Raw genomic sequence first — 16,658 nt, forward strand, 5'->3', positions numbered from 1 at the left:
TCCTTTATCTCGTTGTGTGTTTGATTACAACACGTAGCTGCCCGGTTGGTTGGTATTTCCCCCACTGACTACTGTCAACTGTCAAACAAACCCCCACCCGCCAACTCGGGCTGTCCCGATTCATAAAACAAGCGTGCCGTCCGTGGTTAACACGAGCGCTGATTGGCTGACACCCTTTCACGTTCAGAGAGATTGTCAGTCAGATGGAGCTCGAGGAAAATAACAGTTGCTTGTTTTTATCTGTCGGGGGTTTTGGAGCTGGCATATCTGGTCGTTGCGTTTATGATACCTTTAACTCTCCATTGCGACGCCGCGTATACATTCTCTTACAGAGAGGACAGTGAGAATGTAGTGTTGTTACCGCACACCTTTTTTAGACGATAGGTAAGTAAGCTAACATTAGCTGATGTAGAATTGGTTGCTTAGCAAATAAGCTAGTTAGCTAGCTCCCGTTGTTGTAGTTGGTTTAGGAGCCAAACCATACAGCAGGACGGGATTATTTACTGGCTCTTACTTGTACCTCATGTATTTTCCATTAAAGGTAACAGGCAACAGTTACTTAAACTGGTTTCCTACTGTAGTTTCCTGCTAGCCCAGTTGGTAAGAAAGTCATTAAGCTACCTTTCCACCTATTTGTCTACAAGGTGACGGTGGATGTTGCTACATCAATCCCATCACCCCGGGTCTCTCTCCGTCTGCTTTCCGGGCGACTGTCAGTTCCTGTCGTCGCTGCCACGACGAGCCTGGTGCCCTGGTCTGTTGTCTGGAGGATCGTGTTGTGGATGACTGAGCTGACGGGACTCCGTGCCTTTGGCCGCCGTGCGGGCCGATGCTAGGAGCGTGGAAAACATAGCGGTGTGGGTCGGTGAGGAGATGTCAGAGCGGGGATGCCTCATCTTGGAGACAGTGTTGTAGTCGAGGGTATACACAAGTGTACACAGTATACCTACCTCTCTGACTCGGCGTGCAGACTAGGGGATCAACTTTTCAGCCTAACAAGTTGTGACACATATATGGATGGTGGGGTCGCAGTATGCCCACCCCCTCAACTACCATTACACCACCGGCTGGAGGGAGTAGCAGTACCGGAGGAGAAGAGGGGCCCATGTCTGCCACCTCCACCTCTTCCATCGGCTCCTCTTTCCGGTTCGTCCCGGCTTTCTGCCTGGGCGTGGTGGCAGCAGTAGTGTTTCAGCTGGCCTGGGGAGGCCTGAGTCTCACCTCTTTCTTCTTAAAGTTGTTCATCTATGTGTCATTCGCCCTGCTGTGTTTCCTGGCCGGGAGCTTTGTTCTGCTAGTCAGGAAGAGTCCTCTCAAAGTCAGCTGCTTTGACAGAAACAGGAGGCAGTCAGCTGTGCGGCTCGAGTTCTTCGAGAAGCTCATGGTAAGACACTGATATCCACTAGTTTAAGCTCGCATATAATACACATTTGACAATGCACACACTAGCTGCCAGCCCCAGATGATGTTAAATTAAGATAATAACCAACTGCTGGAATTCAAGGATAAAGAGAAAACAGATGGAGCCTCTGTCATGTAACCTTTCCTCCATCAGACTACACTTAACTCCCAAATCTCAAAAATATTGAACAGACACTTTGATATTTTTTATTTTGGCATCTGTCCTGACCCGCCTTTTGCTTCTCTCAACTGCTCTTTCCCTCAATTATTTCCCTCCGCTCCCCCATGTTTCTCCCCTCTCTCATCCTCTCTCCCTGCCTGCCCCCGGATCCTCGCTGCGTTGATCTATAATGGATGAGACAGAGTCATGCTGCTGGATTTAGACACACTTAAACACACAAACAACCATGCACACACGCATATAGGGCGATTTGGCCTTCAAGGAAAGCGACTGTGTCTTTGCAACCTGTTGGTGATTTGCCTCATCAGGCTGCACCAGCCCAGCAGCTGCCTTTCAGCAGCATTTGTTTGCTGCTTTGTACCGATGACTTATTGATGCTGACAGTAGAAGGAGATTGTCACAAGCATTTATCTGGTCCACATGTTGCATGAACCGTGACATGTTTGGGCTGCCTTTGTTTGCCTGAATTTTAGGCTTATTAGACAGACAGCTGGTCTTCCTTCTCTTCCTGTTGTTGCCCAATATTTCCTGATTTTAGACCTACATCCCCATCTGTGAAGTGAAGAGATGTGATACTCTTGTTGTTTTTTCAGGCCCGTTTTTGGGTGCCAGTTCAGGAGTCCAGCCAGAGCAGGAGGGTGGTGGTGTCACACAATGTGGATAAAGCAATGAAGGAAGGTAATGGATTTTTTAAGGTGTTATGAACCACTCATGCACACATTAATGCAAAAACATTTGTAAACTAGTTTAAGACAGCACTACATTTTGGTCAGCACTACAGGTTTCAGATCATTGTGTAAAAAAAATAGCTGCTGACTTTGAAATGGACATTCAAACATTCAAACGATACAAAATCATGTATATCTCTTCCACTGGGAGCTATTTTGATGATCAGTTAATTAATTTGAGTACATTTTTAAGAAAAAAAAGGTCAAAATTCTCTGATTCCAGCCTCTTAAATGTGCATTTTTTCTGGTTTCTTTACTCCTGTGTGACAATTAACTGAATATATTTTGGTTGTGAACAAAACAATACATCTTAGGAGTCAGGACATAATATGATGTAATACAATTTTCTGACATTTTATAGACAAATAATCATTGAAAATAATCATTAGTTGCAGCCTGATTACAGAGCAAAAGTGAAGAACAAAGCACACCATCAAGTCAGGATTCATTAATAAAAATAACATCTTGATATTGCGAGGTATTTTTGTTGCCCTGCATGTCAGCACGTAATGTGAACAATATGATATGGCCCACCTCCACTACTTCTCTAAAAATCCACCGATTCAATCCTGTTCTGAAGTTATTAAATGTGTGAATTGCATATATGCAACATTACATTTGACAGTGATGACAATTAGTTGTCCTAAATCTCAAATTGCTCCTTACTTTGGTGGACCCAATTCAGAGAATAATGTTTTACTCTCTTTAACAATTCAGTTGAATGGAGACTGCTTCCATGAGTGTCTTGGCTAACTGGTTTTGTTTGGAGACTCTTCTTGAAATGTTTCTGACACTGTTGGAAGAACTTGTAACTTCTTGTTTTTGAGAAAACTGCTGACTGATGGAGCTCTGTCAGTCACCATGACATATCAGTGATCCCTCCCACTCATGGTGGATTACAGCGTACAAACACACACGCACACACACACACACACACACACACACACACACACACACACACACACACACACACACACACACACACACACACACACGCACACACACACAAGCACGCAGAGGCACAGTCAGTGAAACAGTATGCTTAGCTGCCAAGCGACAGATGGCTTCAGGATTTACACCAAGGGTGTGTATTTGCTCATTCTCCCGTGTGTGTTTTTTGGTCGTAGTGCGGTATGAATTTATGATGACATTATTAGGTCCACAGTCAAGACCTGCTGTGAAAATCATTTTGACAAACACTGTTTGTGTTTGGGCGAAATTCTTGGATTTTAATCAAGCACTTAAGGACTTCGGGCATCAGAGTCTCAGTGTACCTATCCTTATAAGCTTATTTTTTATTGTTGTAAGAATAGTATGAAGTAGTAAGAAAATACAAAATATTTTTTGACCCATTTTCCTTTTTCACTAATAACTTCCTAGTTAATGTTTTTAGAATTGGTTTCCAAAGTAAAAAAAAAACTGCTTGACATTAATCTTATTATTTGATAGGTGACATTTCAGTAACATTTATAATTATTTGGAGTGAAAACTGAAGAATCCTCTCATCTATCCTCTCATCTAACCAGTGACCCTTCAGTCTATCACAGGGATAACTCATAGAGACAGATAAATGCACTCTCACCTGCAGGCAATCGAGTCCCCAATTGGCCTAACCTGCCTGTTTTTAGACTGAGGGAGGAGGCATAAAAATCATGCAGACAAATGGAGAACATGCAGAACCCCCTTTTTTTAAAAGGGCATTATATGTGCTTGCATAAGCTGACTGTGTACATTGTATGTGAAATAGTAAGGTACGTGTGCTACATGGTATACTGGCCACATATTTTACATAATGACAGTGTGTATATGTACACAGTAAACATGTGACAGGCTCCTTTCAGATCAGAGTTATTAAAACTCCCAAGAATTGCTGTAACCATTGTGTCACGTGCAACACAACTGTCCACTCTTCAGTTAGTAAAGCTGATAAGATCCCGTGAAGTGCATATAGTCCATACAGGCGAAAAGACATAGTTATTAGTTCACAGATCAATAAAGAAACGATTGATTAGATTCACATATTTTATGGAGTTTCACTTTAGCTAGGACTTATAGAGGGGGGAGTCCCACACGCTCTCCTTCAAAGCAAATCTGAATTAGTAACATCAGTTTGCATTTACTACAGCATTAACGTTAATTTAAATTTCACGGTTGAATGTCATCTTTAATGCTTAAGCATTGCAGTTTACCGTATATGTCAAAGCTGCTATCATTAAGACATGGCTTATAAGTAATGCAGCCGTAGAAAACTACAACATGTTGAGAAATGTTCAGATTTTGCTTGCCAATTTCAAGCTCACACTGACGAGGGACACAACATGAAGCTGAAAGCCGAAACTCCACCATCTATCTGTGGATGTGTTGAGTTTGCATGTGTGCTGCATAAGTTCTACATGTATTTGTGTGGGTTTTCTCCCGGGACTCTGGTTTCCTCCCACAGTCTGATGAAATTCAGGTCAGGTGAATTGGTGCTCTAAATTGCCATTAGTCACCTCGATTGAATGGTGTGACTGTGAAAGATAGTCTGTCTGAGTGTCATTATATGTCAGCCCTGTGATGGACTGGTGCTCTGTTCCACCTACTGGGATAGGCTCTGCTGTGTGCAGAAAAGTAATGAATGAATGATGCTTCTTCTTCCACCAGTGTTCAGCTGGGTTTTTGGGAAACTAAACTTAGTTCAAAGCACCCAGTGGGTAGTTCAGAGGGCCTGGCAGGTTAGAGAAGTCCCAACTCTTCTTGTTTAGAAAGCTTGAAATCTTGAAAGTCCTTTGTTTGTCTTGAAAGACAAACAAAGGAGTGGCATTGGCACAAATCATAGTCATTTTGTAAAAGAAATAGTAAAATTGATTGCATCTTTCAACATTTTGAAAGTATATTTTCTCTTCAACTGATCTGAATTTTAATGTATAAGAATTGCACAGCTTTATAAATCTACTTTCTTTCTGCAGCTGCTCTTTATTATTCATCATTTAGAAAAATTAATCTTCCAGTTCTCTTTCTTCCCCCAGTGTTTGACTATGCCTACAGAGACTACATCCTGTCCTGGTACATCCCCTTGAGTTGTGATGAGGGCCAGTTGTACTCCATGCTGTCAGAGGACTGGTGGCAGATGATTGGGCAATTGAGATCCAGGCTCGCTGACATTGACCTCGTCAACGTGGTGTGTTATGACTCCATCCGAATCCTACATACACACTTCACCGACCTCAAGGCTGCATCTGCAAGGTACACAAATGCACTCACACATATAAGGTATTCGTTGCACAGTGTTCTGATTCACTGTCGTTTAACTGAAATATGTTTCAGCTTTGACTTGGTACTGCAAAGATTTTTCTTCGCCCCAGAGTCCATACACACCTCCATCATTTTATGTACGCAGATGGGGTGAAATTATGGCAATTCAGTTCAGCGTAAATAACATTAAAATCCTCCTCTCTCACTTCCCCTGTCTCCAGGCAGCATCTGCCAGGTGCACTTAGAGACAGAGTGATGATTCACACGTCGTCTGGTTTCATTATCCTGGCAAGTCGGGCGAGACTTATGATTTGATCACACTACTGAGATGTCTGGCCTCCATCGTCTTCAATAGTTAACGAACAATGTAGCAGCAGTCTGTCTTGTTCAGTCAAGCTTTAGAAACAAACACAGTGAGATGCGACACAGCTGAAGTATGAAATACAGCAGCGTTCTTATATCTCATACAGTGTCATCTGACATCTAGCTCTGCCAGAATAACAATTCACTCTGTCTCTTTCTGTTTGTATCTCAATCTTAATCTGTGTCTCTTTCATGCGTGTATTCAGACCAGAGGAGTGTGCTCGGCCGTTTCCTCTCCATCCCTGTTTGGTCAGCCCAGACTCGGAGATGGCCTTCCTCCGCTGTGTAGCTAGAATACTGCTGCTATGTCTGCTGCCACAAAAGGATGCCAAGTCACATACACTACGCTGCTGCCTCACAGAAGTCATCACTACTAAAGGTACCTAACTCTCAGAGTCAGACATCCTCCAAAGTCAGACATCCTTTGTTCTTGCCCCACTATAATCATCAGAACTTAAGGGAAAAAATGGACTAAACTTGTTTTGAAATCATGAACATTTGTTGAGTTGGTAAACCTTTTTCATGGCAGATGCTCATGTGTAATTAATAGTAACAAGAATGATGGCTGCATTCCATTTAGGTGCTCCGCCCGTTATTGCACCTGCTAGGACAAGTGATGATGTCCGCCGTGAAAGAGGCCTATTGTTACCATTTCACTGTTGACCGTGACAGATGTAAAACTAGACATGGATAACATCTAAACACCTGCAGTGTCTTTAACTATTTTGTGATAAAGGAAGATGTCTATTATAACAACTGAGTCCGTGTTCTCACTTTAAACTACTCTGTTTTCTACATAACAATAAGTATATTTAAGGAATGAGGCAAAATATGTATACTTAATATTCTTTGATAGACTTTATCAGACAGAAACACTTATGTTTTTGAACTGTATGCAACCATCATTATTAGTGTTTTAAACTGAGTATGACGCTTTGAGTAGTAATAGATAAAATAAAAGGACTTCTATGCAGTATTTTTACATTATATGCGAGCAGAAATCCATTATCTTGATATATATCTGCTACTCTGTCTCCGTTGCTGAATTTCTCACAAATTTGACCTTCTCAAGGCTAAAAAGAGGGACTCTACCTTAAATCCACTTTACCTTTACCTTTGTATATTGTTTATTACGATAGGAGTTATTTCCTTTTTCAAGGGAAAATTCCAGAGAAAATTCCCCCACCCACTCATCACTCATTAATCCACCTTCCTTGCTGTCAGCAAAGATGTAGACTTGGTGTGATTGAAGTCACTGTGACTGCTTTCAATTTAAGTAGGCTATAAAGGTGCCTTGGGTTGCAGCAGAAAAAAATGAATTGCCGGTATTGAGTCGAAGTCTGTTTCCCTGTCAGTTTGTGTTTCTCCTCACCTTAACCTCCATCATCTAACCCTGACCCCAACTGCAGGGTCTGTGTGTGTGAGTGGAACGGCATTCTAACAGGAGGGGAACACTATTCGAAGGGGTTGAAAGAGTTTGACACAAGACTGACCAGTATGTATGTTCAAATGATGGTGAAACATTTAAGCATTAAAGAGTAACACAGGAGCAACGATCTGAAAGAGCTGAGAGGGAGGTTGGAGTGTTAGTAGTCTTTGGTTATTGCAAGGGAGGGTTCATCTTAGTTCAGTGGCATACAGATCCATTTCTGTGTACTATACCTGTCCAGTTTGGCTTGAAAGCTTGCAACCTTGACTTGATTTCTGGCCTTTATATCTTTGTGTTGCTTCAGTGTTGAAGCCTTTGGTAGAAGTGCTGAGCGACCCAGACTCCATAAACAGGATGCTGTTGTCACAGCTGGAGCAGAGGGAGCAGCAGGCTGAGCAGCAGAAGAAAGCCTACACCTACGCTGCCTCCTATGAAGACTTCATCAAACTAATATCAACTTCTGCTGATGTCAATTTCCTCAAACAACTCAGGCATGCCACACACACACACACACACACACACACACACACACACACACACACACACACACACACACACACACACACGTACTGCTTCGTTAAACTGAGGCTACCCTGTACTTACATAGCCTTCCTGTAATGAACCATACTGTATATATGCACAAACATGTTAACCAGACAGTGTAAACCTCAAGTCTATTTGCTGCTGTGTGGTTACCATGGGAACAGACAGATCTAAATGCGGGGTAGACATGATACTGCTATATTATCTTGTTAGTTTGAGACATAATGGCTCAACACTGACTTGTTGCTGATCTGTTTGATCAGTTCTGTACATTCTGTAATTCTGAGTATTCAGTCTATTCATCATAAGACAGCTGATTTAGCATTTTATTGATTGATTTGAACAACTGTGTAAAGTTGAACATGTCTGTCTTCTTTTTAAAGGTATCAGATAGTGGTGGAGATTATTCATGCCACCACCATCAGCAGCCTGCCTCAGCTCAAGAAGCAGAAAGGTAGAGAGACACCACAGTACGCCATGACACAGAAAGGTCAAAAAATGATTTTAAAAAATCTGTGAATTAAAGCATTTCAAATCCTCTGCAGCTGAACAACAAGCTGATCTCCTGTTGATATATCATGTAGGAAAGTATTTATTATAGTCGCTGCAATTTATTCCATCTTGTTGCCTAAACAACTGTGAAGGTCCCTTGTAGAGAGCTGGGTGGTCAGGTCCGACATGACCTTTGAGCTGTGTCCATCACATGGGAAGTGGCCCTGAGGCACTGAGGTCACCTTCATATCAAAGCAGGTTAAAGACCAAGAACTGTTAATGAAAACTGAACCGTTAAGTGAAGAGCTAAGGTGACATGTAGTAAGACTAAGAATCTACAGCTGTCCTTGTAGGTTTGTCTTGCTGTACTTTGGCAGAGCTAAATGCTAATGCATCATTAGCATGATTCGTGCTGATGTTTAACAGATGTTCTGTTTTTACCACTTACAAATTAGCACAAAACAAAAAAGTATATCAGAGGTACATGAGAATTTGACCTAGCTTGACCTCAATGATGTGAACTGAAAAGACATCGATATTACTACAGAGAGCCATGAATGTGCAAAATTTTATGGCAGTCCTTTAGTAGTTGTTGAGATATTTCAGTCTGGACCAAAGTGATGGACAAACTGACCAACATTGCTATAAACAAAGAAAGTTTCACATAGATGTTGCTGACAAACTGGGAACAGCAGCTAGGTATTAGCTTTACACAATTCTGTAATTATGTAGGTTATTCTTTTATGTTTGTTTTTTTTACTTTTCCTTTGTTTCCCTGATCAAACCCAGCAAAAAAATTACAAGAAATTAATAAAATACATACATACATTTCCATAAAAATACTGCCTTAAGGTAATTTTTCCAAGTCATTTTTAATATTTGTGCTACATGAAGTGTATTCACATGTATAAATATCAACATAATATATGGAACTTTGCCTTCACTAGACAATATGCTTGCCTACAAATTAGCTTGTCCGTCAACTTTTTCTTGTCAGTTCAATGGCTCCACTCCAGGTAATTATGCTGTTGTGTATTATTGCGTGTCCAAAGCTTGCTCACACCACTGCACTCTCTCTCTCAGAGCGAAAAGGTAAAGAGTCCGCAGCCATGAAGGCAGACCTGCTCAGGGCCAGAGATATGAAACGATACATCAATCAGCTGACTGTTGCTAAGAAACAATGTGAGAAGCGGATCCGGTTACTCGGTGGACCAAACTATGAGAATAATGAGGAAGGAGGGGCTGACGACAGCGACGAGCCTCAGAGTCAGAAGGTGAGACTCGTATTATGTGATACATCTGGTGTGGACTTTGATTGTCGTTATTAGAATATTTGAGTTTTATTCTTTATTAAGAATATGATGTTATATGTATATTGAAAGTTTTTAATGATATATTACATGGCATTATCATGACTTTACCTTCATTAAACAAGGCTCCACATGGCTGATGTTTCTCTCTCTCTCTCTCTCTCTCTCCTCCCCCACATTTAGATTCTCCAGTTTGATGACATCCTGTGTAATCCAGGTTACAGGGAGCATTTTAGAGTTTACATGGAGAGAGTCGATAAGAGAGCTCTGATAAGCTTCTGGGAACTGGTGGAAACACTCAAAACTGCCAACAAGGTGACGTGTACACACATACCAAAGTGCTTAGCCCAGCACTGCTAATAGTATATGGTGTTAGGGGATTAGGGATGTAGTAATGAGTGACAGTGTTTCCTGCTAGTAAGGTAGTGTGCTGTAACAGTGCTGATCCTGGGTGTTGTTTTCACACTTGACAAAAAGTTGCTGCACTTATTCCATACCATCAGAATACACATAGTGTCAGCCTTATCACTTTACACTTTTGCACTATAATAAACCACATAAATGTGGTAAAAAAGTACACAAGTAACTGGTTATTTGTTTATTACTGTGTGTGACAGAATGAAGTGCCCCAAATCGTTGGGGAAATTTACCAGAAGTTCTTTGTGGAGAGCAGAGAGATCCCAGTGGAAAAGTCTCTCCTCAAGGAGATCCAGCAGAGTCTGGTGGGGAACAGAGGAACACAAGTCTTTGTTCGACTACAGGAGCAGGTAACGGCTGCGTTTGCTACTAACTAACTGTAATTAACTTAGCCATAGCAGAATATGTCTTCCTCAGAAGAGTCAAAAGAACTGTTGGGAACTAGAGCTACAGTGTTTCTGTTGCTCAAAATCCTCTAGGTGGCTGACACGATGAGAGAGCGTTACTACCCCTCCTTCCTGGTTTCTGACCTCTACGATAGGCTGATCAAACGAGATGAGCAGCAGAGCCACTCACAGTGTAGCACTGAGGAAAAGGAGGAAGGGGTGAGACACACATTGCTGTGAAAAATGTTTCATCTGTTAAGAAACTCGAATTTGTCATTTTTAAGTGTGTATACCTCTGCTATTGCTCTTTTTAATAAACATATATATTTTTGTTTTCTGTAGTGTCAGGGTCTAGACGCAGGAGAGGAGGTGGGTGATGAAGGCAGTAAAGGAATCAATGAGCAGGCCAGCTATGCTGCTACAAAACTCCGCCAACTTTACGACAAACTGGAGTACAAGCGACAGGCCCTTGGCTCTATCCAGAACGCACCCAAACCAGACAAAAAGGTGACGAAATACAAACAAATATGATGAAACACACCCTGGGGTCGAATCAGAAATTTACTCCAAAAGTTCACAGCATAAAACACACAAACACAGGATCAGTATTATGCCATGTGTCCACTGCATAGTTCCACTGCATGGTACGGTGATTTTGTTTTCCACTGCAGCTGGTATCCCCTCATATAAGGATATATAAAGATATCCTTTCCTTTTGAGATCCTTACCTCTGTAACTAAACAGAAGAGCATCTGCACTTAGTCATTTGACCACGGCATGGTTTTGCGGGTTGCCAGTATTTAAAATCTAGGTCGAGTAAATAAAAAGAACTGCGGTCCCAATTTGCTGTTTAGTGTGCAGAAGTGTTGCCACGATACTGGAATTTCTAACTTTAAGACAATACATTGAAAAATAACAATAAATGGACACAACACTGAAGGCATTACATTTTACATTTGTATTAAAAGATAAACATAACAAGGCTTGTGTAATATGTTTAAAGCACAGTAACAGTTGTGTGTGTCAACCTGTGTCGGAGAGGACGGCAAGAAAGCACAGTTTGTATGGTTGTATCAATACTGCAGAAAAGGAGTATTGAAACACTCAAAACATATTTTTGTTAAGGTTTATAAACATCTTTCAATTGAAAACCACCTTACATACTTACTGATCTTAATGCCATTTCTCCATTTCTTAATTATGTTAAAATCTGTCTGCTCTGTGTGTTTGTAGATTGTGAGCAAACTAAAGGAGGAGATTGGAGCCATGGAGAGAGAACACAGTGAACTGCAGCAACACATCACCAGGACCGACTGGTGGTGTGAAAACCTGGGGCACTGGAGGGCTACTATTACTACTGCTGAGGTAATGTTGTTGTTTTTTTCTTTGATCACAAACAACAAACAGCTGATTCTACTAATGCTGGAGAATCAAGCTAATGTTAATTATGTAGTCATTGAAACATTTGTGTGTAAAACTATGTGTGTGTGTGTTTTCCAGGCCGCAGAGGAGGGTGGCGAAACAGTAGCTTGTTACAGTGTGTGTGTTAGCCTGGTAGAAGGAGAGGAGACGACCAACAGTCGCTGGAGTGTGCTGAGGAAACTCACTGAGTTCCAGATGTTGCACCGCAAACTCACTGAGGTAACACCAAACACCAAACCTAAATGTGTGTGGGTATGTTTTCTCTCCAAACATCATAGTTATACTGCATCACCACTAGCGGAAAAGTTGCCTGAATTGTGGTTGTCAGTGAATATTGTGTTTGTTAATACACAGTACTATATTATCCAGAATCAAGAAATCATATTAAAATGTAATATAAAATACTTCAGTTTGTGGGGTATATCTGTCATTGCTGTGAAATCACCTGTCATTCTGTGTCTTTCTTTGTCAGTGTTTTCCATCATTGAAGAAACTCCAGTTACCGTCCCTCAGTAAACTGCCCTTCAAATCCATCGACCAGAAATTCTTAGATAAGAGCAAAACTCAGCTCAATGCCTTTCTCCAGGTAAAAATGCAAACCGTACACATTGTCAAGTTCTGTTACACTTTTCTAATATCACTGCTAACTTTATAGGGGTAACTTTGGTGATGGATGCCTTCTCCAGTGTCTGCTATAAAAGTTAGACTTGGTGATTCTTTTCATACTTGCAAGCAAAGCCACGTAAAACCAACCAAGTAGAGCAGATGCTCACAGATAAATAGATGGTTGAAATAGTTTGCTGTAATAGTGGCTAAATGTTTAAAATTAGTCATGTAAACATTTTTGAAAGAGAAATTATTGAAAAAATGTTTGAAATTCATCTGACAGGAATGTTGGGAAAAACTGCAACACCAGCTCTATGCTCACACTGCCTCTGTCAAGTGTATGATTAGGAATGCACTGATTTATTGGCTGAATAAATGACTGAAAAAATGTAATCATTGAGTAGGCAGTTGTATAGCAGGCTAAAAAGACTTTTGAAGCAGTTGCTAAAAAAAAAAAGAATATTTTTTAGAGGTCGTTTATTAAACTTTAATGATATAAATTGTGCTCTTTCTAAGACAGTGTAATGAAGAGCAGTTTAGTTATTCTTTCATAATGATTTCTTTATTTCCCTGGCACAGAAGAGGGAATAAATTACAACTACCATAAAATAAACAACAACAAACAAAACATCAGTGTGGCATTGGCTGTCAGCCAAATTGATATTTTGCATCCTTGTTTATGACACCAGCTATATAATGTGATGATGACTTGAGCTGTGTGTGTTTGTAGCGCCTGTTGACAGATGAGCGATTGTGCCAGTCAGAGGCTCTCTATGCTTTCCTCAGCCCGTCCCCAGAGCACCTCAAGGTAACTAATTTCTCAGACTTGCATTTCAAGTAAGACAAGGCTATTAATATATTACTGTCATATTTCAAACGTGTACAGTTGAATAAAACTTCTTCCCTCGGCTTTAAAGCAGCTTTGTTGTCATGTTGTCGCGCTAAATTTAACTTTGTATTCGTCACAATGAACGGCTGCAAAAACAAGTTTTATTTGCTCATTCAGGTCAGCTCTGGTAGTAAAAATTCCTTCCAGCAGATTAAAGGATTAAATTTACCTGCATGTAAAGCAGCAGCAAATGAAAACTGAAATATTGAGCTGCTTTTAACTGAATACACAATGGTTTGCTTCCATACAGTATACTGTATAGTGATGATGTCTTGTTTGATGTTTGAAGGTGATGTCAATCCAGAAGAAATCGTCTTTCTCGCTGGCCTCCTTCCTGGAGAGGCTACCTGGAGATTTCTTCTCCCATACTGAGGTACACATTCATTCACAACGGCTAAAGCAACAGTAAATGTGGACTATCTCAGCGCTTGAGCTAACTTGCATCCTCATTTGGATTTGCCCGTGCGGTGTGTAACTGCTGTTTATAGGAGGAGGCTGATGATGACAGTGATTTGTCAGACTATGGTGATGAGGGGGATGGGAGGAGAGATGCCCTGGCCGAACCCTGCTTCATGCTCATAGGAGAGATCTTTGAACTCAGAGGAAGTGAGTAGTACACTGTTGTCTTTTTAATCACTGGTGCATTGGCTAATTAGTAGCATTGGCCACGTTGTCTATTTAAAATCATTAAAGAAATAGAACAAGTCTAACGTAAAAGAGACATATGCAGAAACTAGAAGTCTGAGGGCACAGCTTTGTTGTTTTTGTTTGAGGTTGTTAGCAAGCTTCTGTCTTTTTGGGACCAAATCATGAATTCTAACTGAGTGAATTTATCTGATCAGTTTCCTTCTTTCTTCACATCTGTTCATCTGTCTGTCTGTCTTAGTGTTCAAGTGGGTGAGGAAGACTCTTATTGCACTAGTCCAGGTGACATTTGGACGAACTATCAACAAGTAAGTTATAGCAAGTTGGTATTTTCAATTAACTGTGCCTTTGGGAGCTTTCGCATTTTTAACAATTAACATTTAAAGGTGCAATATGGAAGAATTTAGATTAGAATATTCAAAACTTAACTATTATTATCAACAACAGACAAGGAATAACTGTTGTGACAGTATGTCAAAGACGTCTGTTTATTGTGTTGCAATGATAACTTCTGAAGTTAGCATGCTAACCAGTTAGCCATGATACACCATGAAAACCTTCCCCTCCTGGTGCCTCGAGGTCCCAGCTCAGGCTGACTGGAGTCTGAGGGTTACTCTGGTGATATGCTGCCCCCTATTTGTTTGAAGTATCAATTCATCAGGTGGCCTCATTCTATGTCTAAATCTATGGACTTCATATTTGTTGTTGTGATAATGTTACTGCAGTTACAGTACATAAGAGACCTCCTGGTATTGTTTTAATAACAGATTTGAGACTGGATCTTGAGGAGCATGTTTATTAAGCTGTTCTACAGATTGTAACTGTGCAATCACTCGTACTTAACTGTCTATTTTTCTGAGATCGGCTGTTAGGCTAACATCCTCCACTCTGCGTTATTTCAGACAGATCCGGGACACAGTAAACTGGATCTTCTGTGAACAGATGTTGGTGTGTTACATCAGTGTGTTCAGGGACACTTTCTGGCCCAACGGGAAGTTAGCACCACATGTCAAGGTCCGAACAGACAGCGAACGCCGTGAAACTAAGGAACGGGCTCAACAGAAACTACTTGACAATATCCCAGGTAAGAACTGAAACCCATGGAACATGACCTGTACATCTTATGAAAACCTGAAATTCAAACCGTCTGATCTCTTAACTTTATTTCTATCAGATGCACTAGTAAATCTAGTTGGCCAGCAAAATTCCCGCTATGGAATCATCAAGATCTTCAATGCCCTGCAGGAGGCTAGTGCCAACAAACATCTTCTCTATGTAAGAATAATTCATATTACATCAAGCAATATCTTTACCATAAAAAGCGATGTCATAGAATTAATGATGTCATATGCAACTACAGCTGCAAACGTAATCATTTTGCCTGTCTGTCTCCACTAGGTTTTGATGGAAATGTTACTCAAGGAAGTGTGCCCTGAACTCAGCGCGGAGGTGGACAACTAAGAATACACACACATATCACTTAACACACACACAGTCTTTGTAGCTGACCAATCATAAACTGCCAAGCCAGACCGGGAGCTGGCCGTGTGGTTGAACCTCAGACAGAAAGCAGCAGTGTTGGTCAGATTTGAGACACATGCTTATTCTGTTGGTAGAACTTTGCTGTGAAATGATGAAAAGCCGGGCTGACACCAGAATGATGTTTGGGGCTGATGTCTGACTTTGTTGTGGTACAGATCTAAACTTGTTTGTCTGAATGGGGAGAAACTACATGGAGTGAGACTTCTTCCTATTTAGGCAGCCATCTAACCAGACACATCACATTCACCCAAGAACAAATTGTATTTTTGACATTATATGACCACCTCTGCAATTTTCTTTCCTACTTTGATAGCACTGAGACATCAGATCTGTACCACACAAATGACATTAAATAATGGTGGTCTCTAGATTACAAGGCAGGGTAACAATAAGTGAAAGGAAACAGCTTGATTGTTTGGTTATCACTTTCACTTTAGAGCTGATAATCTAAAGACCTCAACTGAAAGCAGCAGAGACGGTTAAAGTTCAGATTTGTCTCTAAAGGCAGCGAGTGTGTGTCAGTGCCCACGGACCTCTTAACATTCCTCCTACACACAACCTGAGCAACAACACTTGTGTTCTGTGATTCTTGTTAAGGCTTATAATTGTGCAATATAATGTCATGTAAAAGTCATTGTGATGATTTTATTTATGATTATTATTGATAGATTTTATTTTTACCAAAAATTGTTTAGAGAGCATTTATATAAGCAATAAATTGCAAACAAAAAGTTGATGTGGTACTTCGATTTTTTTAAATGCTCTTTGGAACAACAAGATTTACCATAATTTGGCACTCTGGGTACATATGGGAACATTAATGACACGGGTTGTCCACTGAACTACCATCCTGAAGCTAAAAGTCTGACTAGCATAAAATCTAGTCAATAGTTATTTGACCTGCATTCATTATACAAAGATATGAATACAAAAAGGGAGACAATTCCATTAAACTTACAAATATCATAAATATTCTAAATATCACGTATATATGAGGTATTTTTCCACATTCATATAACATGGGATGAAGTTGGTGTTTAAATTAAAATGATTTAAAACAAGTGGCCCAC

General features: G+C 40.6%; 1 protein-coding gene across 1 annotated transcript; it reads left to right on the forward strand.

Moving 5' to 3' along the window:
* The first annotated feature begins 179 nt into the window (after nucleotides 1–179).
* On the forward strand, nucleotides 180–16,322 carry snx25 (sorting nexin 25). Its single transcript, XM_073486725.1, has 22 exons — nucleotides 180–384; nucleotides 645–1,384; nucleotides 2,176–2,260; nucleotides 5,319–5,535; nucleotides 6,114–6,286; nucleotides 7,641–7,827; nucleotides 8,263–8,333; nucleotides 9,455–9,645; nucleotides 9,865–9,996; nucleotides 10,299–10,448; nucleotides 10,578–10,703; nucleotides 10,827–10,991; nucleotides 11,718–11,849; nucleotides 11,985–12,125; nucleotides 12,379–12,492; nucleotides 13,243–13,320; nucleotides 13,691–13,774; nucleotides 13,890–14,007; nucleotides 14,288–14,354; nucleotides 14,949–15,130; nucleotides 15,221–15,321; nucleotides 15,445–16,322. Exons 2-22 carry the CDS (start codon nucleotides 1,034–1,036, stop codon nucleotides 15,505–15,507), a joined length of 2,928 nt encoding a protein of 975 aa, XP_073342826.1. The 5' UTR covers nucleotides 180–384; nucleotides 645–1,033; the 3' UTR covers nucleotides 15,508–16,322.
* The last annotated feature ends 336 nt before the right edge of the window (nucleotides 16,323–16,658 follow it).

The sequence above is a fragment of the Pagrus major genome, chromosome 18 (genome assembly GCF_040436345.1).
Source record: "Pagrus major chromosome 18, Pma_NU_1.0".
In the NCBI taxonomy this organism is placed as follows: domain Eukaryota; kingdom Metazoa; phylum Chordata; class Actinopteri; order Spariformes; family Sparidae; genus Pagrus; species Pagrus major.

What these genes read in the sequence shown, in the direction of transcription:
- snx25 (XM_073486725.1), top strand. Translation starts at nt 1,034, where the DNA reads ATGCCCACCCCCTCAACTACCATTACACCACCGGCTGGAGGGAGTAGC. An exon ending in CTACTATTACTACTGCTGAG is followed by an intron (nt 11,850 to 11,984) that starts GTAATGTTGTTG and finishes TGTGTTTTCCAG; the next exon opens with GCCGCAGAGGAGGGTGGCGA. An exon ending in TGCACCGCAAACTCACTGAG is followed by an intron (nt 12,126 to 12,378) that starts GTAACACCAAAC and finishes TTTCTTTGTCAG; the next exon opens with TGTTTTCCATCATTGAAGAA.